The sequence below is a fragment of the Ostrinia nubilalis genome, chromosome 10, assembly GCF_963855985.1.
Source record: "Ostrinia nubilalis chromosome 10, ilOstNubi1.1, whole genome shotgun sequence".
Taxonomy (NCBI): domain Eukaryota; kingdom Metazoa; phylum Arthropoda; class Insecta; order Lepidoptera; family Crambidae; genus Ostrinia; species Ostrinia nubilalis.
The window spans coordinates 6557009-6584957 of NC_087097.1; the positions used below are offsets into that span (position 1 = coordinate 6557009).

General features: G+C 35.7%; 1 protein-coding gene across 1 annotated transcript in view; it reads right to left on the reverse strand.

The window, feature by feature from the left end:
* Positions 1 to 20145, reverse strand: part of LOC135075733 (G-protein coupled receptor Mth2-like) — a 114488-nt gene extending 94343 nt beyond the window's left edge. The window contains exon 1 of the mRNA XM_063970192.1: positions 19661 to 20145. Within this exon, the coding sequence (XP_063826262.1) occupies positions 19661 to 20134 (474 nt within the window). The 5' untranslated portion in view covers positions 20135 to 20145. The remainder of the gene's footprint in view (positions 1 to 19660) is intronic.
* Between the last annotated feature and the right edge of the window lie 7804 nt (positions 20146 to 27949).

Sequence of the window (27949 nt, forward strand, 5' to 3'; positions counted from 1 at the left end):
ATAATTACATGTTATTGTTAAGGCTACTTAAGTCTATGTCTATGTGCAATTATTATTATTATGTGCATGAAGATGACCATGTGTTTTGCTGCATAATATTATGTTCTCTGGTCACTGCCACATCGCTGTTGTTGTATAATTACATGTTACTGTTAAGGCTACTTAAGTCTATGTCTATATGCAATTATTATTATTATGTGCATGAAGATGACCATGTGTCTTGCTGCATAATATTATGTTCTCTGGTCACTGCCACATCGCTGTTGTTGTATAATTACATGTTACTTTGTGGTAAATATTTAGAAATCAAACAATATATCATAGATTTGCTGAAAACTTTATTGCACACAGCATACTTTCACCGTATTACAGTAGTGAGTGTTTTGAGAGCTGATAGAAATTATGCATTTGGTCGTTTCCCAGAATTTTTCACGCGCTGTCGATTGGCTTGGAGACTGTTTCTTGACATGCGGCATCTGACAATAATTAGAATTCACTTAAATAGTTCCAAATTTATTTTCATCTCGTACTCTTTTGTTTTTCAATTTATTAAAAGTAAATACTTTACAATTGGATTCCTAAACCCTGGCTCCCTAGGCACACGGCACGAGGAGTTTGTGGTTGCATTGGAGAATCGTTCAGTGGACATAATGGCCATAAATGAGACGTGGCTCAGATCGGGTGAGGAAAAACGGGCACCAGCGCCACCTGGTTATAAACTTCGCCACATACCGCGCCCCCCAGGCGTGCGCGGGCGAGGCGGAGGGGTTGGTTTTTATATTAGGGATGGTATTAGTACGCGACAAATAAAACCCCCACACTCAGACTCGGTTGAGCAAATGTGGCTAAGCATCACATTGGGGGGACTCAAACTGGCTATAGGAACAGCTTATCGCCCTCCGTGGCTTGGTGTGGACATTTTTATTGACGCTCTTACTCAGTCAGTTGGCGCTCTCTCAATGTTCGATCACATTATTCTTGTAGGGGATTTCAATATTAATATGCTTGCTATCAATGATACTAACACAAAAAAGCTCACGGATTTCTTTCGGTCCTTAAATTTGGAACAATATGTAACTCTACCAACTCATTTCACGGATCATTCCGAGACACTTATAGATATTGTCTGTAGTACCATCAAAATACCGAAAATTAACGTTGATTATATCCCTGATTTAAGCAGTCATGCCTTTATCTCGTTTAGAATACGCCTTAACAAACCTAAAACACCTTCGAAATTTATATGTTACAGGCCTCTCAAGGATATCAATTTAGACGAGTTTGATGCGTTTGTGAATTGTATTCAATGGGAAAAATTGATTGGCGAGGATATTAATGAATCCATACTGTGTTTTAATGCCTATATACTGCACGTATTTGATGTATATGCTCCCGAAGGCCGAGCTTATATTAAGAGGCCAAGCTTCCCTTGGATAACGCCAACCATAAAGCAAATGATGAGTTTGAGGGATAAAGCTCACGTCAAGTGCCGTCGTACTGGTAAAGATGCTGATATCAAATATTATAAAGAGTTGAAATCAATTGTAAATAAGGCCATGTACAGCGAAAAGGCAGGATTTTTCCGCAAAAATATTAACCAGCACACTAAGGATCCCAAATTGCTTTGGAATAATATTAAAAGAAATATAGTGGATTTTAAAAGTAAACAATCTGTAATACCTTCTCACATTAGCGACCCAGATATTATCAATAGCCATTTTCTCCTGGTACCTGGTAATGATAACGCCACCATTTCGGATCTTACATATTTTGAATACCATCGGTTTGGTTCCTCTTCATTCAGCCTTCACACAGTTGATGAATCATACATATTAAAAATAGTCACTAGTATATCAACTAATGCAATGGGTGTCGACGGGATCTCCCGCGATATGATCATCTTAACGATGCCAAGGACACTTAAAGTAATCACTACAATGATCAATATGTCTATTCGAACTGGCATTTTTCCTGATATCTGGAAGGAGGCTCTTGTCAAGCCTATACCAAAAACCACCACCCCAAGCGAACTAAAAGACCTTAGACCGATCAGTATCCTCCCTTTTTTGTCCAAAATAATTGAGAAAGTAGTCTGTCAGCAGTTAACTGATTATTTGAATGCAAACAACATCTTACCCTCTAAACAGTCTGGATTTCGTGCCGGTCGAAGCACAGCCACGGCCTTATTGGATGTAGTAGACGATATTTTAGCAGGACAGGATATAGGACACGGATCTATACTAACCCTTCTTGATTTTTCGCGGGCGTTTGACACTATAAACCACAATCTTTTACTGTCTAAATTGTCATTTTATGGGTTTGACAGTGGGTCACTTAGATGGTTTGCCAGCTATCTTGAGGGACGATCGCAGAGGGTGGAGGTGGTTGGTGTGGATGGTACTAGATCTTGTTCGAAGCCATCCCCAATAAGTCGTGGAGTACCGCAGGGATCCATATTGGGCCCAATTTTATTTATTTTATATAGCACTGATTTGATTGGTTCTATCAAAGACTGTAATTATCATTTGTATGCAGATGATTTGCAAATTTATCTCCAATTCAAGCCTAGTGAAACCTTAACTGCCGTCAATAAAATCAATGAAGATTTAGAGCGGATTGACAAATGGGCAAATAAAAATGGTTTAGTTCTGAACCCGCTTAAATCTAAGTATCTCGTGCTGGGTTCTGCGACTCAGATTAGCAGCATAGAAAAGTTAAATCCTGCAATTAAGATAGGAGACACAGATGTCGAGAAAGTAACTGAAGCCCGCAACTTAGGAGTTCTCATGGATAATAGGCTACGGTTTCATAACCATGTCTTGGAAATAGTAAGAAATTGTTACTACAGGCTTAGCGTGCTATATAAGATTAGAATGTTCTTGGATGTTAATATAAGAATTAAGCTTTGCGAAGCGCTTATATTATCAAAACTGAATTATGCTGATACTGTTATGGGCGGGTGCCTCTTTGGTTATACCAAAAAGTTAATACAGCGAGTTCAAAATTCGTGTGCACGATTTTGTTTTACCATTCCTCCCAGATCTCATATTACTCCGTTTCTAAATCACAATAATTTAATTAATATGCAATCTCGACGTTCACTGCATTATGCATGTCTTTTATTTGGTGTAATTCAAAATAAATCGCCCTCATATTTATATGACAAATTGTTATTTTCTAATCGTATCAGAACTGCTTCTCTTCTATGTTGTCCTAGTCACAGTACAGCTGCATTTCGTGGAAGTTTTCGATACTCAGCCACGAAATGTTGGAACAACATCCCTCCACCCCTTAAAAAATGTTTCTCATTGTTTTCTTTTAAATATAAATACAAAGGGTTCCTTTTAAATTTGCAAAAAGACTCATAGGACAGCAAACTGAAATTAATGTTAATTAAAATGCACTCACTTCAAGTTCCACGTTTCATCAGTAACATGTATTGCTATGGTTGTTATCATAGAGTTATTAACCTCTATGGTTGTTATGGTAACTGTGTGCTAACTTTCTTATAATTATGTAAAGAGTTAAATACATATAAGGTGTACAATATGTAACGTATTTATGAGGCATTTATATTATTATGTATTCTTAGTACAAATGCGTTCGTGATTCATAAGCAATTGTTGTGCTCAGTAGTGCTCTCCCTGTTTGGGTGTCCACGGAAGACCAGCGTCGTGGCATTATCTACTGAGATGCTACGACACCATGCTGAGTGGATACCTTTTCAGTGTCATTGTAATTACCTTCTCATTAAATAATAATAAGTATTGTAAGTGTATTGTCGATGATACTGAATAAACATTTTTTCTTTCTTTCTTTCTTTCTTTCTTTCAACCCGTAAATTAAAAAAGAAATAAAATCACTCATATCAATAAATCGTGTAAATCGACCAGACGCAGAGATAATAAATAATTATGTTATTTAATGCTTGTTATCAAAAATACCTGACAAAGATTAGTGTAGTATCGAAAAAATGCAATGAATATAGATAACACTGGCCGAAAATGATATTAAAAATTTATAAGCTCCGATATTGAATTTGTGCAATAAAATTAAAAAGAGATAAGTTTTCATCGACACTTTATTATAGTCGTCGTCAGCCAATACTGGAATAGCGCCAACCGAACGCAGTGTCAATTTGCGTCGAAAGAATTTTAATAGCGACTTTTGTTTGGCATTTGTTTTTCTTTGCACGCTCAAATTAGACAATTTGTACGTAGCATTTTAATAGAACATCGTAATTCTTTATAGTTTTTTGTATAAATAAATAACATATCAATATTTTTTTTGTTAAGATTTGTATTTGTTGTAGATTTAGGAAAATCAATTAGACAAAAATATTGACGCAAGCTAATTAACAATATTACAGTATCCATATCCGTATCCACAACAAGTAATTAATATGTATTATTATACAACTATGTATTTATCTATTATCTCAATCTTAAAATCACGTAATCACGTGCTGATCCGATTCTGGGAACTCTACATTGATAAAAAGCTACATTATTTCTGAGTGACACATATTAGGTCACGTTTGATATTAGTCCGTGTTATGAAATTCTTCTTTTTGTCCTTAGTATGTTAACTAATGTAACCTGTATGCTTTAATATTTTTGCTTGAAGAATTTGTAGGTAAACATAATTTGGATATAAAAATTACGTGGCCAAACAGCCAGGGATTAGCATTTTAATAGGTTTACAGATTCTAAGTAACATGCAAAATGGCTTTATGGTAAAAGCCGACTTACCAAGAGTCGGGACAAAATGTCATATAAATATTGTCCTTTACTACCTACAAAATATTATTCAACATAATAATCACTTAAGTAATCAGTATCCAAAAGTTCCTTCAAGGTTACAAATATGAACGAGTGACTTGTGAGTTTATAATTATTTTCTAACAAACCAACATATTTCAAAAATAACAGCCACTGTAATACCCCAAAAAAGTTTTGTAGTGCTAACTACTTCTTAAAGCACAACTCTAGTGACCCAAAAAAGCAATCAATGTGATCTCATCCCGTTAATACCATTACCCTACCAAACAAAGTTACGCCTAATAAAGATTTATCGGCCGATAAACTTGCCGCATTGATTTACGTGGCACGACCGCTAATTCAGACAAATGGAGCCAAATAATATTTGAAGGTCTACCAAGCAAACCTTATTACGATACATCGACTCTACTCGTCTCTCTCTCGCGAAGCATGAGCGACAAGGACAGATAGAGTCGATGAAACAAATGACGAGGTACAGAGTAGGACCTTTATATCGATGTCGGTTAGGCGCCAACTAATTTGGGCTATGATATATTCATTGATGATTTTGAGGGTAAAGATTCGTTTTGCAAGATATTTATGAGTATTAATACGGTATGTAGTACATCGACATTAAAAAAATAATTCACTGAGTACATGAAAGGTACTTTTGGCTCTACAACAAAAATATGATTCTATTTTTTTAACTAAAATATTCTTAAAGCTCCCAAACTACCAATACTTCATTTAATAATTTCACAGTTATAAACTCTACCTTAATCTATCTACTATAACAGTTTCATTAAGTTTCCCTGAGAGAGAGACTAATTAATACAAGAAAATACAAAATTAACTGATAATTCTGTTAAGTGGCCTTCACTTTAAGAAAAAACTTAAATTCTGTAGATTAATGAAGGTTCTTGATTAAGATTACAAAATTAATTTTAAATTAGTTGCATCTGTCAAGAAAATAAACTTAGTTAAACACAAATTAATTATAAAACCGTTTAGTTTAAATTAGTTCAGGTCAGTGAAGTTCATACTTACAGTTAGGTTTTGACTCATTGTTAATTTCAGTTACGATTTTCCTACAACAATTACCGTAAGTTTACCTATCATAAACGTTTAATGATCGCAATAAAAAGAACAAGATTATTAACTCTAAATATCCTCAATACAGTCCATTGAAATGGAGGCGAGTGTGGTTATTCGAGCCGTAACTTTCTTGTCACGCGACCGAATTGTTTTGTTTCTCATAAATTTAAGTAATAGTGTAATGAAGATTAAGCGAAGGTACGGGCGCTTACGACAACGATCCTATACCAAGATACGGATGCGAACGAATGGCCGAATGGCTCCGCAAGGTGCAATGTAGCAACGAGATTAAATTACGAACTTGATCCCTTTATTAGGTTAATAATTAATGGAAACCTCCCGGCTTAGGATAACATAATTGCACATGAACATGTGCTACACATATTTCGGTAATTAAAGACTAAACCGTTGTAGACAAAAGACCCGTAATAATAAATACAGTCACGCTATTACCCAAGAGGATACTTCGTTCCTCGAGTGTTCATGAATATTTTGATGTTGATGAAGGTAAGGTAACTTTAGAAGTTCCAATGTTTACTATGGCCCAATCTGCATAAAAGTGTTTTGAAGATCTCAGTTAGCGAGCAATCCCGGAATGTTTACGTCTCCGTTTATAAATGGTACGTACAAATTACAAAACTTAGGTAGCACTTGAAATGTCATCTCGAGTAAGTAAGAGTGATAAATTAAGGAGACAGCCTACCAAGTTTTTGCACATACGAGCGAAGTTGACTCCATTCTAACTTCACAGAGAGCACGTACCAAAACTTTGTCGAGAATAAAGCGTCTGTTTTTGTAGATGCCCAAAATATTGAGGGTCTAAGTGTGCAGTGCGTGCTGTTATGATAACAAAATTCAAAATTATTTTTTATGGCTTGTTACATTATCTTTAATTAAATATTTACAATTGTCCCGTGTCCCGTGAGTTTATGTCAAATTCTTTAGGTCTTCGTCTTCTAAATCTGCATTGTAACAACTTTGGTCACATCCCTGTTGTCAAACTTATATTAGTTGCTAGTGTCTGACATTACTGAACTTTCCAAACACGAAAGTAGTTTAGTAGTTAGTTTGATACGATAATATCTGGTACATTTTTTCATCAAGCTAAAAAGATAATTGCTACTTTGCGAAACCCAAAAAACTAACAAGGTTAATTACTTAATTAATCTTAAAACAAGATTTGCTTAGCTCTATCTCATAATTCAGAATTTTAATCTTCTATAGCTTTGTTTTCGTTGAAAGCCTTGAGGAAAAGAGTCAAGATACCTAAGTGTTTATTTTAATGGTTTACGTATTTGTTTGCGTTTTACAGACAAGTATAAAACTATTCATCAGATAATTATTAAACACTAAAGAAAATCCACCGAGTGCAGTTTGATGTGTCATCAGCATCCGTACATGAATGTTATAATCTATGACTTTTTTTTCTTCTTTTTTTATCCCGGGACAAACTAAAATCAGTAGAACTGGAAAAAGGCTTGTTTCATTTTATGGAAATGCTACGGTCACTAATTGGAGCCTACGGCCGGGGCTTGACCATGGCGATCAGTTATTAGCGCAAATCAATAATTTGACAGCGCTGTCCGCACGTCGCTAATGGCGCCTGATTGGGTTACCCCGCCTAGTTTCGTGTTTCGTTCATTAGAGCGTACATCGCACTATGTTTTGTAGTGCAGGGATCATCAAATCGTAGGTGTATTGTATACCATATTCACGTCACTCCGCAGAAAAAATATAAATCCCAAGACTCTTCTAGTCATTTATGAATTTAAATCAATGAAAAAAATAAGTGTATTAAAATCACGCCATTATAACAATGGACATAACCAACTTGATTTTTACACATAGTCACTGTCTTACCACTAAACTCTATACTCTCTCTAAAACAACAAGTTTTTTATTGATTTCAATGTAAATGACCTAATTTTCTATAAAAGAGTGCTAAAATATAACCATTTTATAATCGGTTGTACGCACATAAAAAAAATACATCCAGCTCTAATTGCTAGCCTAGGGCTGGGGCCTGACCGCGCCACGCCCGCTGCCGCATCGCTCGCAGCGATCGCGAACGGCGGATATAAGCGCAAATCAATAATATCCCGCAACTCTGCCCACTGCTGCGTGAAAAGATTAAATGTCAATTTAGATACTCGAATCACAAACTGGAGTGAGTTTTTACAAAAATAGACGCATACAATTTTTAGAAAAATGGCACTATCCTAGAAAGAAACCTGCATAGCTATTGTTGAATTATTACTAGTGGGCGATGTAGCCATCCGCACCCCAAAAATGAAATGAAAGTAAGAATAAGAATAAGAAAAACTTTATTTGACACAAATTAAAGTAGTTTTTGCATTTCAATTCACATTATCACCATTGATCACAACACTCTACAATGCGGTGCAATACGGGCATCACTAATTGCTAGCCTAGGGCTAGGGCCTGACCGCGCCACGCCCGCCGCCCGCATCGCTCGCAGCGACCTGACCGGCGGATATTAGGCGCAAATCAATAATTTCCCGCGACACTGCTCGCCGGTATATGCCAGCTAATGCAGTCTGATTGGGTTAGACTGCATTCGCGTTTATTACTCACACTTTGTAGCGTTCTTAATTAAAATCTAATTAGTAACATTAATGGAAAAACGCCAGTTCTCACACCCCGCATCATTGAAACAAACCGAAGAACAGGTTTTTGCAAGACATTTCTGTACCGTTAAGGATTATTGTATGGAAACCAGCTCATTGTCTGGTTTTTGGATATAATAAAAGTAATTTTGTATGTTTAGAGGATTATGAACACGATACGACCTTCAGAAAAGAACGATGAAGTCATTGTAGCACCTATGTTGTTCAAATAGGTGCGATTTTGCTACAAATAATGTAGAGTCTGATATTTGTTCATGAATGAACAAAACCATGTCTAGGTGTGGTGGGCGACGCCTATGACGTTCGTCATTAGAAATAATGTTTTTTTTATTGTGTCGTAGTACAGAAATTGTTATACTATATTCGTATCTGCGCTCATCTATTTAGAGTGAACCTACTTTTAGTTGATTAGTTTTTTTGATAGACATAGTTATGACTGCCCCGCGAAGTACAAAACCCAAACTCACATAGTTTGGAAACTCACATGTGTGGACTCAATAAAGCAAATTGACTTTAAAGATGATAATTATTTTGAAGCTTGATATAAATCAAACATGCATTGGGTCAGAAAGCCTTTCCAAAGACTGAACTTCGAACTTAACAAATTGGCATATAGTTCGCGATGGGTAACGCGGTTGCGGTCTCTCGCACCCTACATAGGTAGTACCTACCTTCATACTATATCTATGACTGCGTAATATACTGTTTCAGCCTACGCTGACAGGTGGCCAATTAACTTAACGTGAACTTCGGACAAGTGATGTGCCGGTCTGGAAGTAGACGATGTCGATAAATTTGAACGAAGTTTGAAGTCCATTCTGGTTCGGTTATTGGCTCTAAGGTGTTTCCTCCCTTCCTTCTTAACTCTTACGCTTGATAAGGTTTTAGAAATCTTTATAGTTCTGATTACGTTATTTGATTTTCAAGAAGATCGTTAATTTCATATGTACAAGAACCATAGTATAGACAGTACCTATGTTTATAGGAATATTTAAGAGATTAGGAATTAGTCTGCTATCTCCAATCTGGGAACAGTATCCTGAAATACTAAATTGAATAAGTCCGACTTTAAATCTTTCAGATACGCGTAGTTTTTATCTACCATCGATATAGGTATTTTCACTACGAGACCAACTCTAGCTCGAGCATTTCGCGATAACGTGAATCATACAGTCGCACCGAAAATCGAATCGAACCGAAGTGGTCTGCAGTCCATATTTTTGATTACTCACGCATCATGTTTAAGTATCGTCTACCATGCGCTGGGCTGATAAATATTTTGAACGAGTCCGCCATTTACTCCAATTTTGCTTAATTTTTCTGATTTTATTGCAAAATCACACCTGTATCTAACCGTGACTTCAGGAGCTACAGTATTTACCTTAATGTGCCGGCGTCCGTACCAAGTTTACTGTGTCAAAGATGAATACTTATCTTGATAAATACTATAAATTTTGAACCAATGATTGATTGATACAGAGAGCCAGCATATTGATTGTTTCCAATTACTCAGGTATAAAATAACGGGAATATCAAGCGATGTCAATTGAAAAGGTCACTTCATTTCGTCACGGTCGTTGTTCTGGTAATCTATGTGACGTGTTCTTTGGAGTATGTACAAGTAGGTACTAATCAGTTTAATATATCGTGTTCTTGAAAGCGGCTCTAACAATTTCTATGAAATTAACATGGAGGCTTTTCGGGGAACAAAAGATTAATCGAACTAGGTAAAATTTCTAGGAAAATTCGTTTTGGGTAAAAGTCGATCATCCATGACCGAATTATGTTTACAGTTTAAGTAATGGAAGTAAGAACCAACAGTAATGTAAGTTTAATAAACATTTTATTGTAATCTACTTATTTATGCATTAAGTTTCGAAGATAAGTAATACCATTATTTTATTTTTATCAGCAAGTATAGGTAGCAACACGGACATCAAATCGTCACATCGCTTAGATATTATACTCGTAGATTGCTACTGAAATCTTTCCAAGCATTGGAATTTACGATATGCATTCATACCACTACTTGAGCCAATTGAACATTATCTTTAATTTTATAACAATAGACAACAATTTTTTATTTATTTTACCTTCCTATCGTTTCCGACGTTCATCGCGGACACAGCTTAATTAATTGAAAGGAATGGAGGTATTATAGGAATTAATCTTGCCAATTAGTACCTGCAATATTCCAGCTCAAACAGAAAAGCGGAGTTTTTGCGAATAAAAGGCAAAATTTTGCAAACTCGACATAGAAAATGAACTCTGCCATAGGGTAACTAGTTAGTAGTGCACTATTTAACTATCACTATTGAATAGGTTGTTAAATTCTTAGTGGATTTTTGGTTTTAGAAATGATTTTGGTCTTGGGACGAGCAATCCAGTAAACTAATTCAGTAAATACTAAATCTTAGTAAGAAATTTATGAGTACCTACCTACCTATTACACTTTTTGACATGAATTTGGTAAATTACACTCTATGAATTTTAAATTACATATTTTTTAGTCCGACAAAAAACTAGGTACCTAATGGTTTTTCGTTGACTAATTATACACGTCTACGATACGAAGCCTTTAGAGTTAACTTAGTATGGTAATGATAATACACATCAAAGCCTAGCTTTGAGCATTTTAATGAAACCAGATTTTTATACAAGGCTAATTTTGTAACTCATTAGCTTACCATATTTTACAGACGACAGAAAGAAAGAAGAAAGAAAAATGTTTGACAGCACGGTGTTTTTGGGACGTCAAATATCAACGAGACTTCAAATGTGCTTCAGTGTACCTACCATGAGTTTACGTTAGGTGTGCTCGCTAGCGAGTACGTCTAAAATCTCTATGAAGATTTTGTTTCTTGAAAGTAGCCGCTAGGGGCGCTGCACAATATGTCATACGATTAATGTCATTTTTTTTACGTAGTCGCTAGCGAGCACACCTAACGTAAACTCATGGGAAGCACACAGATTTGTATGCTTTGTCAAGTCATAATGAGGGCCTATCGTTTTTATACTTAACAGTTGGCACCCCTGGCGATTGACAGGACCTTACTCTACAGTGGCGCCATCTTGATGAGTGCAAATGCGATAGTCCTCCTACCACTTTAGCGCTCACAAGTTGGCGCCACTGTCTTCGCTACTAGCAAGTGACAGGACCTTACTCTACAGTGGCGCTAACTGGTGAGCGCTAAAACGATAGCCCTCATTATGTAAATGTCACCCCTCCCGTGCCGCTCCCATACCTCAGGCACTGACTAAGTTAAGCGTTAAACCTATAATCACTAGATCATGAGTAGTTGTAATAGTAGTAAAGCAACCAAAATGTAGGTAGTGCTAATAACTTACGTTTAAATTCATAGTATGATGTGGCATCGCTATAGGTTTACATAATACATACCTACTGCATCATAGCAGCTTATTGCCTGCCTAACACATGAATGGCTTGAGTGAATTTGAGTTAGGCTGATTGAATATGCCGTGAACATCGGTATATCAAGTGGTAGTTAAGATTATCAAGCAGATTAAGACCTTTGTCTTAGATTATCGTTACATAGGATTAAGCTAAGCTTAATACATATTATTACATTTAAATTCCTCACTTGACCAGAAAATAAAGCATAAGTACGAATGGCAACGAATTATTGTCAGATTTTCAAATCTTGGAAATCACTTACAAAATCTCAACTCTATTATCAATAAAATTTAATTTAGAATTCCAAGAATGGATATGGATATTGATTTGATTAAAGTCAGATTCGGACAAATTCAAATCAGACTGTTACTTATCATAGAAACTCTGATTTCTTGCGACAGCTTAGAAATTCATAACAATTAAGCCCCCCTTAATACAGCCAAACCAAACTGATGTTCTCAATCATCAGCAATTTGCTGCTAGTTACTTAATGATATCGTCGTTCCAGCTGTTGGATCGTGGAGTTGCCAAGTCGATAATAAAGCTGTATATCGACTTTTAAAGTCAATTCCAAGTACCAATAACCTATCACTGTCTTGTAATAAGGTAGAGACAGTACTTTTTATTTTAAACGAGATTTCTGACTGCCATAGTGATCTATCAACGCACAGCCCAAACCACTGGACTGGACGGATCGGGCTGAATTTTGGCATGCAGTACGGTTAGCACGAAAAACTTTCGAGTTCGAATCGTTTGCGTATTCGAATCGCCATCAAAATATTTAGTACGAAAACTACAACAGCGCCCTTGTGAACATGTCGTAAAATGAACTTGGTATGAGAAATGGTTGCACGAAACTTATTTTGAGCATCAAAATTGTCACATTATCGTTTAATTGAAAGTTTGAGTATCGAATTTTGTCGAATACGCAAACGATTCGAAGACGAAAGTAGCTCATGCTAGAGATACAGGTAGATGTTATGACGTAGGCATCCGCTAAGAAAGGATTTTACGAAACTCCTCCCCTAAGGGGGTAAAACGGGATCCACGCGTTCGAAGTCGTGGGCGGCCGCTAGTCAAAAATAATAATCTAATAAGTAATAAGGTAAATCGTGAATAGATTTTATTAGTTTCGTGTCCTATACGAGTATGTTGTCGAGAACAATAAATGTTTTAGATTTGGCTTTATCAAACTCTAAATAGTATCAAATTACGAAATTACCTATACTTACTATACTGCAGACGGTAGACGATAACTAACATTTCGACGCCTTATAGTGAAAACCTCATAAGTCTAAAAAATGCATAAGTGTGAGAAAAAATGCATTCCCGAGTTATTCACTCTAAGGTGACGATTTCGAATCATACGAACCGCTTAAGACTTCGAAATCAACCAAGCGAAGTGTGAAAAAATACTTATTCTATTTACGTACAAAGTTTCGTAAAGTTTGCAGGTAATTTCGTCCGCACGCTCGGCGCGACTAACTCTCGCATGTAGAGCGGCCCACTAACTTGACGCTTTGCACTTCGCAGCTACTTTAGAAGTCGTAGACGTGCGAAATAAAACACCCACACTTGTTTTCTGTTTGTGGAAATTTTAATTTTGCTTAAAATTTCGTTAATTTCAATATTCAAAGCTAAATAAGAACATTTCTTGCTAGCCAACTTAAGGGTCATTTAGAATTAGATTTATGTTACATTTGGTGGTTAAAGTTGACTATACAGGGTGGAAACGTTAAGTGATCTCACTCGATTATTTCTAAACTATACAAGATATTAAAAAACTGGTTACTGATCCTGAAAGTGCTTCATGAGCTCTTTCAAACGGTACCAATAATAGGTTACAAAATAAACTGGATCTATCTGAAAATTCATTTTTTCCAGCTTCCATACTAAATGTATGCCAGACACACAATATTAGAAGTGTAATTTTTTTATTATTTAATAATAAACTCTTAAAATAAACTCGTGAATTGTATTATCATTTAAAATGATTCATGGAAAACATTGGTTTTAGGCTTTACTTGCTATAATATTGTCAAGAGATGAGTTTCATCACTGTGGTAGTACTAAATGTATGGAAGAAGGAAACATTGAATTTTTGGATAGATCCAGTTTATTCTGTAACCTATTATTGATACCATTGGATAGAGCTTGTGAAGCACTTTTAGAATCAGAAATCAATTTTACGATATCTTGTGTAGTTTTTAACCCTCCGTGTACGAGGTGACTAAAAGTTACGTCCCGTACCAGGTGGGGTATGTCATACCCCAATATACAAAGTGATAAAATTTTCATTGAATATTTTTTTAGGTGGAATTTAATATTTAATAATGATTATTTACGTATGCTAATTAGGTTTAAGAAAAGCTCTGAGGTGAAAATATTTATTATAATATTTTTATCATAAAAAAACAAAAAGACACAATTTCCGTTGTTCTTGTAATTTAGGAATCAGTTTCTTATGTATAATTTTTAATTAGTGCCTTTAATTATAACAACAGTTTTTATTTAATAAAGTACAAGATATTTACTTATAATTTAAAAATAAATTAAAAACTGGAAGGGTATAAATTTATTTTGATCATCGATTTTGAACTTACCACAGTTCTGATGAAAGAAAATGAGTAAGCTCAATGCATAAAATGGGAGCGTAACAATGTTATTTATTTAAAAAATATGTTATTCCATTTCAGTAGCCCATAAATTGTATCACCAAGTTGAAATTGTAGCCCATAAGTGTATGTTCACATACATCTTCGGTTCTCACTACTAAACTTCCAGATTCGCACTAAAAGTCATCTCATTTGACTAAAAGTGCTTGAAAATTTCAGATTCCGTGAAAATCACGAAAAATATTATTTGTATTGAATTTTATTCAATTGACAAAGCTAAAAATATATAAATTACACCAAAACTGTTAGATTATTTTTTAAACTTTTTAACAACGTCCCGTACCAGGTGGGGTGTGTGACACCCACACGCACTTTAAAGGCATGTAACTCAGTTGGTAGTCACCGTTGGACTGATTTTGCAACTCTGATCGAAGCAGCAGGGGCATAATTCCAGCTACTGAGAATTTCAAATTCAGCACTTGCAAATTTTTAAAATTATATCGATTTTTAAAGGACTGGGGTGTGTCACACCCCACCTCGTACAGCGAGGGTTAAAATAATGTGACTTTACCAAATGTATGGAAGCTGAAAACATTGAATTTTCGGATAGATCCAGTTTATTCTGTAACCTATTATTAATACCGTTTGATAGAGCTCATAAAGCACTTTCAGGATCAGTAACTAGTTTATTGATATCTTGTATAGTTTAGAAATAATCGAGTGAGATCACTTATCGTTTCCACCCTGTATGTATAGAAAAGCGGGACGTCGTGCTTTATGAGGTTCCGTTAAGCTTACGTCCAGCTGTGGATTGTCGTAGACAGAAATGTTGATGTTTTTAGTATTCAGTTGCAGTTCTCTACCTAAACTACGAGTACATGCGTTAAAAATAAATTATATTTACCTATGAAGTACGTAAATTTAATTAATATTTCCCAGATAGGTATTTGGGTTACACCGACCGTGGTCAAAGGCTGAACTTATTTATTACCTGCTAAACATGGGTAGTGTAAATTCCTGTAGAGTTATTCAAATAATGCAACGGGGAAGTTCAAAAGTACGTTCAAAGTTCTAATTTGATGGTAATCTCGTCCACATCTCGACTCAACTAACTCCTATCGCATGTAGAGCGGTCCACTAACTCTACGCTTTGCACTTAGCAGCTATTTCAGAAGTCGGACGTGCGAATAAAATGGACATTGACTTATTAGCAGGCAGTGGAAAATTGTTTTACCCATTGTTAGGACTATAAGAAGGATCGCTTAGTAAAGACTTTTTAGTTATGTAGCCGGACTTTACACTTTATTAATAACTTTATAAATCAAAAATTATGAATTTTATACTATACTAAATGTACATTAAATGCATGTAGGTATCATTCGTAGGTTTTATAGATAGATCTCTACAGGGTGGAATTTTGTAATGCCACCTGGAGGGAAAGTACTGTTAATACTGTAGAAATAAAATTTTATTTTAGAATATCATTGCCGATAATCCCTAACTATGGCTGCTGCCACAACTTACTAATAGCAAAGACAGTCTTCTCTACCATAGCACTAAGTTCAAAATATTATTTAGCACCAGTTTTCATTTCGTTCGCTGGTAACTATTTATTTAATTAGAGCTCCTTATAAAGTCTTAGTAATGCGTAGTAACATTTTGATTGTTTCATAGTAAAATGTATGTATGTATTTATTTTCACTAAGTAAAAAAGATGGACTTCAGAAAATAATAATATTAATAAACTCTACATTTTTATATACCCGTTCCGAAGGCTGTAGTTGAGGGTGAGTTAGCCCAAAACATGCATGGGCAACTTTAGTTACGGCCGAATACTGAAACACTACTCAAATCTGTCACTCAGCTGACGGGCTCCTAAATTTAAGTATCCTTCAATTTTAAATGGTATTCTCAAACGCTACTCAACGGATTTGAAGCCGTGATCAGCTAAGCAGCTCTCAAATGTTTACATAATGGCAACATTTACCAAAAAAAGTATGTTTTCATTTACACAAATGATAACTTTACGTCTTTTATCCATTACACGCAGCATCGTTTGGTTATGTATTGTCTTTTATGGAAATATACTCAATCAACTTAACATAGAACAGTTTATTTTTAGTTTCTATTATATATAAATCTCGTTTTATCATATAAAAATAATAATGCTTGCATTTTTATTTAATTAAAAAAATAATTTTAAATATGATACTTTTTATTGTTGAAATCTATTAAGTGGCGATCGTGGACCGAAACGTAACCACAATTGACATTTATCATTGTTGACTGACAGAGCATCAAATTGACAAATCAACAACTCTTGGAAATGCTGCTATGCGATGTCCCCTTAATCCTCAGAAATAGGCATGTTTATGTAAAGCGATTTCATAGCAGCTATTTTGGTTGTTACTTCGTGCACTATACGATGCACAGTTGGCTGTTAGATGTGGAAGATATCACCTAGTACACGTTCATAACTTCCCGTTGCGTAGAACAGTAGGGTTATAATAAGTATTTGGTCCACTGGTTGTATGGCATTTGGTGAGGGGTTTCAAAGAGCTTCCAAATTATGAATCCAGAAACAACACCGTTTCTTTAGAGACGCGGAACCTCGCTCGGAATTGCATGTCATTATAATAATATTTTTCAATAGCGTTCAGCCTTATTGCGTTCCTGCGATTAGATCTAGGTATTTCCTCGAGGCTCGAAAGAAATGATAACGATGACACACATTATTTACCACTATTTAGGTCGTTTTAGGTATAACAATAGGATTTAAGATACCGCGCAAGCACTCTCAAATTTAACAGCTGCTTAAGACGATTTGACAGTTGTTTGAGTAATGCTTAGCGTTGAATGGCGTTTCAGTATGCGAAAATTCATTTAAGTGGCGTTTGAGTGCAACTTAATTTGAGAGGTGCTTAAAAATTGAGAACTGCTCAGATATTGTTTTGAGTATGCGAAATGTAAGTTTAGGAGCTGCTTAACTATTTGAGAAGCCGTCAAATATTTAAATGGCGTTTCAGTATTCGGCCGTTATACGGCCGAATACTGAAACACTACTCAAATCTGTCACTCAGCTGACGGGCTCCTAAATTTAAGTATCCTTCAATTTTAAATGGTATTCTCAAACGCTACTCAACGGATTTGAAGCCGTGATCAGCTAAGCAGCTCTCAAATGTTTACATAATGGCAACATTTACCAAAAAAAGTATGTTTTCATTTACACAAATGATAACTTTACGTCTTTTATCCATTACACGCAGCATCGTTTGGTTATGTATTGTCTTTTATGGAAATATACTCAATCAACTTAACATAGAACAGTTTATTTTTAGTTTCTATTATATACAAATCTCGTTTTATCATATAAAAATAATAATGCTTGCATTTTTATTTAATTAAAAAAATATTTTTAAATATGATACTTTTTATTGTTGAAATCTATTATGTGGCGATCGTGGACCGAAACGTAACCACAATTGACATTTATCATCGTTGACTGACAGAGCATCAAATTGACAAATCAACAACTCTTGGAAATGCTGCTATGCGATGTCCCCTTAATCCTCAGAAATAGGCATGTTTATGTAAAGCGATTTCATAGCAGCTATTTTGGTTGTTACTTCGTGCACTATACGATGCACAGTTGGCTGTTAGATGTGGAAGATATCACCTAGTACACGTTCATAACTTCCCGTTGCGTAGAACAGTAGGGTTATAATAAGTATTTGGTCCATTGGTTGTATGGCATTTGGTGAGGGGTTTCAAAGAGCTTCCAAATTATGAATCCAGAAACAACACCGTTTCTTTAGAGACGCGGAACCTCGCTCGGAATTGCTTGTCATTATAATAATATTTTTCAATAGCGTTCAGCCTTATTGCGTTCCTGCGATTAGATCTAGGTATTTCCTCGAGGCTCGAAAGAAATGATAACGATGACACACATTATTTACCACTATTTAGGTCGTTTTAGGTATAACAATAGGATTTAAGATACCGCGCAAGCACTCTCAAATTTAACAGCTGCTTAAGACGATTTGACAGTTGTTTGAGTAGTGCTTAGCGTTGAATGGCGTTTCAGTATGCGAAAATTCATTTAAGTGGCGTTTGAGTGCTACTTAATTTGAGAGGTGCTTAAAAATTGAGAACTGCTCAGATATTGTTTTGAGTATGCGAAATGTAAGTTTAGGAGCTGCTTAACTATTTGAGAAGCCGTCAAATATTTAAATGGCGTTTCAGTATTCGGCCGATAGTTTCGTAAAAGGTTAATACCCAGTGCCAGGTGAAATGTTGAAAGGTCAGTGCGAAAACCGGTCATGTGCAAACCGTATTCAAATCAGAGGGTTCCGGCAGGCTGACCTACAATAGAAAAGATATTCTATTTTCAACTGGAATATAAAGTAGTTCTACATAGCTAGTATAATAGATTTTTCTTGGTTTGAGACTCGTAGATATTTGCCAGAATTTTTAAGGTGGAACTGGTATTATTTGCACTCATTTACATTCTGACCGAGATTATTAGCTATAGAAACCGGTTGCTGTTCAATTGATTTGGTATCAATGCTATGCATTCCATATAAGTAAGTACCTACATAATATTAATCAATTTAAGTGGCGCCTGTTATCGCCCGCAAAACAATCTATAGTATGTAACTTGGGTTCTATTTCCTGGAACAATAAAATCCTCTGATAATATCAATACTAGTGCCTCGCCTACTTGATATTAAGATATCACAAAATGCCAGTGTAAAGATAAGTACCGATAAGCTCCAAAACAAACGTCGACGCCTTAGTACGGCGAGATAACCCTGCTTTATATCTCGTGATAACGCACTGTGAGAGCCAATCTCCCTTAAAAATATTTTGCTTCACACCCGCATCACCAGGGGCGATACAATCTACATGCAGCCAACGGAAAATATTTTTTTAAAACAATGAAGGGCATTCACTTTTATCAACGCATCGCCGCTCGAGGGCGCATTCTGAAAAGGTTCCTTGAATAGGAATCCCTGCGGCAACGCCGGCAGGCTATCAGTTCAGTGAATGGCTATTAACCACCTCGGGCGACGATAACGCTGAAAGGAGACTTTATATAGAACAAACAAACTTGTTTGCCCTCATTACCTCCTCGGGAAGGCGCAGCGTCATCGGAGGGGAAACGTCCCGCTCCTCAGGGGAACTGGCACTGTCACTCACTGCACTGGCATTCACGCGTCTCTGGGCTTCGATAACATCCCACGGCACTTCGTTGTCGTACGTGAGCACATTAATGGCTTCGCCGCCGTGGTGGAACTTCCACGGGAAGTCGCCGCTGTGGCGAGGCCGGCGGCGCTTGTGCCGCACCCGGTGCCTCGCAAACCTGCCGGCTCCGTACCACTCCTCCAGCATGGCGTCGTTGAGGGAGTCCAAGCTGACCCTCAACTTGTGTTTGGCGTGGACTGTGGTGGGCGGCTGGGTGGTGATGGGTTCGCGACTGAGGCCCTCGGCGTCCCACAGTTGTATTCTGAATATGTTATCGTGGGAGGGAATGTGAGCGCGCGCGGTTACGATCGCGATCGCCGCGAGTGCTAGCGTGAGCGAGCGCGCGGACACGGCCATCTCTCACGACGGGCGCGAGCCAACTGACTCGAGAGCGCGATTGCGAGCTTTTCCCGCGTTTCCTCCACACTTTTCACGATATCGCTACGGGGCTGCTACGCGCTACACGCACTCGTAGCACGGGCCGTTACGTGGCGCTTATCATTCTTATCATGCCGCGATTTGTTTGATAACGACAAACATTACACCCATCGGACGGAAAGGGCGTCAAGATAAAATCAGTCGTTATAAACTGACACAAAATAACACGTGTTTTGTTTGAGTTTATTTAGGATATTTTTAGACACTATCATTTGAATTATGCCTATTATTTCCTACTACTAAGTGCCATATCAATCATGAGTGTCTACGGTTTTAGAATATGTACCTAGGTACTTACTTATTTTGTTATCTCATTATAATTACATAAAATGTTTTTTTCATTGTAGAGTTAGGTACTAAGCCGCGCGGCTTAGTGATTAAATAAGTACAGTTTAAATGCTAAAGTAGAGGAAGAGGTCTTGGTGGGTGATGTACTCGCCGTTGATATTTATTATACTGAATCCTCTCCAGTCAAAGCTTGAAAACATGAAACATCTTCCAACGCGGTGGTGAACAGTTTCAGAGATATGACGTCTCCCTTCACTACAACTGTATTTTTTATTTATTGTTTATTAGTCGATGAATAGGTATCTACATAAAAATCACATTAGTGCCAATCACTGGTGGATGCCAACATTAGTACCTGTCCCCCTGGCTATTAATGTTTGCTAGCTAATATATTGTAAACATTATGAAAGCAATAAACTATTTAGTATTAATATAAAAACAGTAATAAATGTATTAAATTATTTAATAAATTACCACAAACTGTTGTAGAACTACCCATTCATAAATTCAAAGCACATATTAAAAGTAACTTAATGAAAAAGGGTTACTAGGAAAGTCGATGATTATTTAAAACATAAAAATGTTTGGGATGCGTAACTGCCTAGCTCGCATAAATATTTATAACTATGTATTTTGAAAACCTGTAAACCATTGAAAAAGAGGCTGACAATAGTGTCTGAGTTTCTTGCGCTGCTTCTTCTCAGCTCTGGCCCATTTATTGTCCTGAAGCAGTGGTAGGGTTAATACTGGGACGTGTAAAAGTGCTTTTTTAAAGCCTACTTACAGAAATAAATGAGTTTTAAGTTTTTTTTTTTATAGACCAACGTAATTTGGTCTCTATTTTCTGAAGGATGAACATTATTATTTCTTTGAAGGACGAACGTTCTCTCTTCTCTTGTACGAACATTATCTATTCTCGTACGAATATTCTATTTTCTCTAGTACGAATGTTCTCTTTTCACCCGTACGAATATTCTCTTTTCTCTCGTACAAATAATTATCTTTTCTCTCGTACGAACGTTCTCTTTTCTCTCGTACGAACGTCCTTTTTCTCTTGTACGAACTTATCCCTTAATATACCTAGGACATATTTTTTTGCTCTCCACTTTGTCTAATAGGAGCTGCTTACATGTAAAATGACTCATGAGTGAGTGACTACGATGGATGTGTCATGAGAAAAAGAAAGCCAAACCTAGTTTCCAATTGTTTAAAATAGATGTTAAGTGCTGTCATAGAAAACTTCAGAAATTAATGTTACATGCAATCCTAAAATTCATAGCAAAACGTATTGTCGTTGTGGTTTGGTTGTGGTCATTAAAGCGCTTAAATCAACCTGGTTCATCAAATATTTTAGGGCACGTTAAACCGTTAACAGTTCGATTGTGAAAACCACAAGATTTATGATATTTAGTTCATTTCCATTAATGAAATCAATCTTACTCTCTAGCTAGAGTATTATGGTACTGTGTAGTGATTTTATACCTTTCTAAAACCTCGCAAGTGTTCTAGTACCTACCTAGGTACTGTGTATTGACGTTGTGTTCGATACCCACCAATTTTCTTCATCACAAAAATCGACCCTCCAGCGACAAGCACTTTCAAACGTATGCATCCCCACTTTTCACTAATATTGGCACCATTTAAAAGCCTAGTTCTAAAGTTCATTTCATTAAAGGAAAGGTTTTTACCCCAAAAATGTGTCTGTAGAAGAATCCAGAGTCACTTCTTCAAAAAAATAGTTAGTTACGCTTAAACCAACTTTTATGGCTATAAAACTGTTAAGTTGGGATTAATCGCTATCCATCTGTTAAAGAGGACACGTGAGATCATTATTTGGTTTTATAAACATAAAAATTGTGGTCTAATTGATCCCAGAGGTGAGCCCAAAGTGAGGTCTTTTTTAAGTCACATTTATTGTATATCGCGTTTATGTTAATCGTTTATTAAGAAATTTAATGTGTTTTTATTTAAGGATATTTATTGGGCTTTCAAATAACACCAATATTGTTGGGGCACCATGATTGTGTCAGTAGAAACGAGTTTTCCTGTAAAACGTAGGTGGGCCGATTTTTGTGATGACCAGTATAGGTACTTTATATGATGAGGCAGTTCTTTAGGTATTTGAATAAAACACATAGGTATTCCAACTAAATAAATTCTATTCACATAAATTAACACAACTGTTGTGACAAATAACTACAAATTAACTTTTGTACTACAACTGCATAGGGTTCACAAATGCATTTTTTTTTTATGTGATAGGAGGCAGACGAGCAGACGGATCAGCGTCTTTCCGTTCTATACATGGCCAGAACGCACCCATAGGAAACTGCTCGTGTATATTTTGTAGTGCCTGTTTGTAAATCTGTGACTCCAAACTATACACGAATTTTGCGTACTGATCGTGTATAGTTTGGAGGAGCTTAGTAAAAAAAGTCATCTCCAAACTATACTCGATTAGTTTCTACTACACCACTTACACTTGACTAGAGTATGTTTAGTTGATATTGATTTAGTAAAATTCAGTAAAATATGGAACTATATTTAAAATCACATTTATTTGATATTATTACATAAAATATTATTATTTTACTGAATCTATAATAAATCTAGATTTTTAACACTATTGTAAGTGGTTTTTGAAATTAAATTGATTAGGTAGATTTCAAATTAAATAACAATTTAATTAAAATGAGAGAGAGTGAGAGAAGAAAGTTCAACGTGCATTAAATACAATATTATTCAAATGTTAGGTTTGTATTGTCGGCCGTTTGGTGTAGTGGTTCGAAACGGACTACTTACTATTCCGGAGGTAGCGGGTTCGATTCCCGCTCAGTACAAACATTTGTGTGCATTAACATATTTGTTTGTATTGGACTGGATGTTTTCTATGTATAATAAGTACGTATTTACAAAAAAAAGTATTTAAGTATGTTTATATCCGTTGTCTAGTACCCATAGTACAAGCTTTGCTTAGTTTGGGACTAGAAGTAACTAGTTTATTAATTATTTATTTTATTTATTAACTTTTATCTCAAGAATAAAATCATTTTGACATATTTCCATACCTACGACAATTGGTGAAATATCAGCCCCAAAACAAATATCTTTTCTATGGCAGAATAAGAAACACCAAAAAATCCTTTATCAAAACAATGACACGTGTCGAAAGATGATTCAATGTTTAAAGTAGACACGCAGATAATATGTAATAGAAAGAGAGGTCAATAAGTCAAAATGACTAGCATGCAACTACTCGCGTATAAATTGTAATCACGCACTTATTACAATACATACATGATTAGACCGTATGCGTACTGGCGATGTATATTTTGGAGTAAGATAATTGACCTAAGTCACTACAAAGTATACGCGAGCAGTACGCAGCATATGCGTACTGGTCGTGTATAGTTTGGAGGAGCTTAGTAAATAAAGTCATCTCCAAACTATACTCGATTAGTTTCACACCCTTGCGTTCTGGCTATGTATAGAACGGAAAGACGCGACGGATCACCTGAGCATTACATCTCAATGGTATTTGAACGGATGGAAGTGATAATAATATGTTGTATTTCGGATTTTTCGCTGTTCTATGCTAAAACTTTAAAATAACTACGTTTGAGGCTATTAAAGTATTTTTTTGGTTGATGAAAGTGTTATTTAAAGATTTAAAACCTTTTGTATGCAAGGACACCTTTATCCAAGCATAGAACAGCGAAAACCCCAAAATGCGACATATCACCTTCATCCATTCATGTCTTCAATTGATTAAACAATAACTATTAAGTAATTTAGTTTGTTTTAAAACATACATAATCCATTAGTTAATTTCGTAATTTCAATTTTCATTTAGTATATTCGACATCATCATTTAGAAACTGTTGTCCTATCAAACATAGTTATCATTTATTAATATTTAAACTATTTGGCATATCTAAGTATCCAGGTGCAAGGTCTTAACAGAACATTTTAAATAAATTAACAATTTTAAAGCAGCAAGCTCTCACTAACGAAAAAAAACCGTAACATAATAAAATTAACATTGGCAAGTAAATGGGATAAAAAATGCGCAATTTTTATCTTAGAAGAACCTACTGGCAATTTAACTAATTTGTTAGATTTATTTGACACACAACGTAAAAAAAAGTAAAAAAATAAATGTATTGTTACATAATGAAATGGAATGACAATTAAAAATGTTTTGAATTAACATGTTGGATAAAGATAGGTCATAACAGCAATACTTAGAGTAGGCGCACACCGTTGATTTTTAGTTGGCCGATAGTTGTGCCCGATTTAAAATTGTATGAAGAATCGGCCAAATCGAATCGGCGTAGTGTGCGCACTCCCATACATGCCCATTCTGATCAACTGCCCGACTAAACTATCGGCCGACGAAAAACAAACGGTGTGCGCCTACTCTTAAACTTTGGCCCACAGAACTGTTTAGTTACTTAGTAAAAAAAAATCTTAACATAATATTAGTAAAGGCTGGTCTCTACGTTGATACACAACGTTGCAAAAGCGGTGGTACGCAGTGTGTCATCATTTTTTTACATACTTGTAAAGTCGTATTCTTTTTTATGCCTTCCAATCAAGAGACCAAATCTTAAACAAAGTAAAATAACCAAAATATAACGTCAATTTAGCCCACTTATAGCGGTTTTAGAACATCAATTTAATCAATAAAAAACATAGGAACAAAATCTCAAAAACTTTGAACCATTTTGATGAAAAATAAATAATAATTTATTGCACTAGTTTCTATGTAACTGTAATAAATAATAATGTAATGTATAGTCTGACAGAGTGTACAAACACCAAAATAATAATTTATTTAAAAGACTTGTTAAACTTAAATAACATTTATTTATTAATATGATACTCACTTGTCAACATTTTTAATATTGTGTGAATGAGAAGAATTTTCACAATTTTTTTGACTGGCAAGCAGGCTTAAAAAGAACCTTGTACAAGAAATTTATAAATACAAGTTGTATGTCTTTCCCGTTATTATTTTGGTGTGTATGTATAATAATGTATAATAATGTTTTTATAAAATATTAAATTATTAATATAAGATTTGGTTCCAACGAGACACAATTTCAACGGGACACATTTTCAATCAGACACATTCCCACGTGGACACATCAATTATTGTATCATCAGTTAAATGTTTTAATGAAAAAAATAAAATAAAATGTGTTAATTGTCATGGGCATGGGCAGGCCTGGCTCACTCCGCGCGGTACATCCGATAATTACCTACAGCGAAGCGCCCCGCCGGCGGGTATTATATCAGTCGAGTGTCACGCACGCGCGCGCTCGTCAAGACGCTGGCGTGCGTTGTAGTATGATTATAATTCTATGATCATAGTATTATTTAAAAATGGACATAAAGAGAAAGAAATATTGTGCGGCGTTCGGGTGTTTAAATTCGAAAAGTAATCTACCGGATTTATCTTTTTTTTTCGCTTCCCAAAGATGCTGAAAGGTATGTTGGCCATGTAGGTAATCAATAATTCTTAGGATAGTATAGGAACCTAACCTACCATGACTACTGCTCAGAATGCGTTCGTTCGTTTCAGCCAAATGACGTCCACTGCTGGACAAAGGCCTCTCCCAAGGTTTACCATAATGAATGCATACTTACCTACATACGTAGGTCATAACAAATAAGTAGATTAATTATTTTTTCACTAGACAGCAACCCTAACAGCGTAAGAAGAGTTCAGAGGCACGCGATAGAAAGAGACAAAACTTGTAGGTGAATAAAATTGTAGGTACGTAGTGCTGTGCGAGCTGAATTCCACTGTATCGCGTCGTAGCAAGACTCGCATTTATTTAAATCGTCTTACGGAGTAATCCTTCTGTACCTGTACTATTACTTATTCTGTGGCATGGGTATGTATTCGTCTGCCGTTTGGTGTAGTGGTTCAAAACGGACTACTATCACAGTAGATAAATCAAACAGTACGGAAGCTTCATACAAACGCTCGAAATCAGACTCACGCACACAGACGCACGCTTTACACGAGCTCTAAGCGAACCTCGCAGTCCATCCGTCGCGAGTGTCGCGCGCGTTGTGTTTTTAATAATAATTTTATTGCATGCGCTGTCCGCTGTATTTTTAAAAACATGCCACGAGTGTATTGCGTAGTATACGGCTGCTTGAACTGGGCATCTTCAAAACCAGAACTTTCATTTTTTAAACTTCGTAATAATTCTGAATTGTAAAAATGATTAAATATTACTTTTTAAATAAAGTGCTTACGTCTGATTTTGTAATAGATCTTTTTAAATTACGTAATTACGCTTTTTAACAATTTATGTGTTCTATTTGATAAAGTAATTTGCTCCGCACACTTTTGTACTAAGTGATGAACTGTATTTAAAATGAGGCAATAGGTATGTGAAAGTAAGTATCCGGTATTTTATTTATGAGAATAGATCTTCTACCGGCCTCTTATAATACTTAATCAATTTATTCGATTATGTATTCGATCATTATAGAACCTAATTAACGTTTTATTTTTTTGTTAACTACTTAGTCAATTAATTTATTCCATTAGGTATTTGATAATAAAAAAACCTAAATAAACGTTTTAATAAATAAGTAAGTAAGAACCTTATTATTTTATAAAGATTAAGAGTGCCAACCCTAACACTCAGTTGAAGTGTAGGTATTTAACTCGCCGAAAGGGCTAAGCTTCCGTACTGCTTTAGCTCATATATATACTGTGCTACTATGCCGAGAGGTCCCGGGTTCGATTCTCGGCCGGGCAGAAATTGAAATGATGCATTTTAATTTCTGTGACCGGTCTGGGTGTTAGACTATCTATACTTATAATAAATCTGTAGAGAGAGGTAGAGAGGTCAATTCTGTACATGAAATATGTTTTCAAAATAACTATCAGGGGGTGATTAGTGAATGCCAAAAATGCAATCAGTAAAATTTTTGTCTGTCTGTATGTTCCTTATAGAAACAAAAATTACTCGAAGGATTTTAACAAAACTTGGTACAATTATTTTTAATACTCCTGGGCAGGTTATAGTATACTTAGGAGTATGCCACAGGAACGGGAATTAGCGGGAAAATCCTTTTGTATGAAAAATCTAAACCGCTTAAGTTAGACGCTTGAAATTTGGCATGCAGGTACCTTAGAGAACTTAAAGCTTAGACAACAGGATATTGCAAAATTAGAGTTAGCGGGAAAAAACATTTGTATGAAAAAATCTAAACCGCGTAAGATAGATGAAGGGGGTAATAAAACGGGATCCACGCGTACGAAGTCGCGGGCGGCCGCTAGTCTTTCCATATCTCCTAACCCCTCATAAAAGCCAAGGTAAATTTTATTGACTGGTCTATGTTATGTTAACGTTATTTTATTGATTTAAGGAAAGTACGCGAATATGCTTATTTCTGTTTAATTTTGTTTTTAATTGT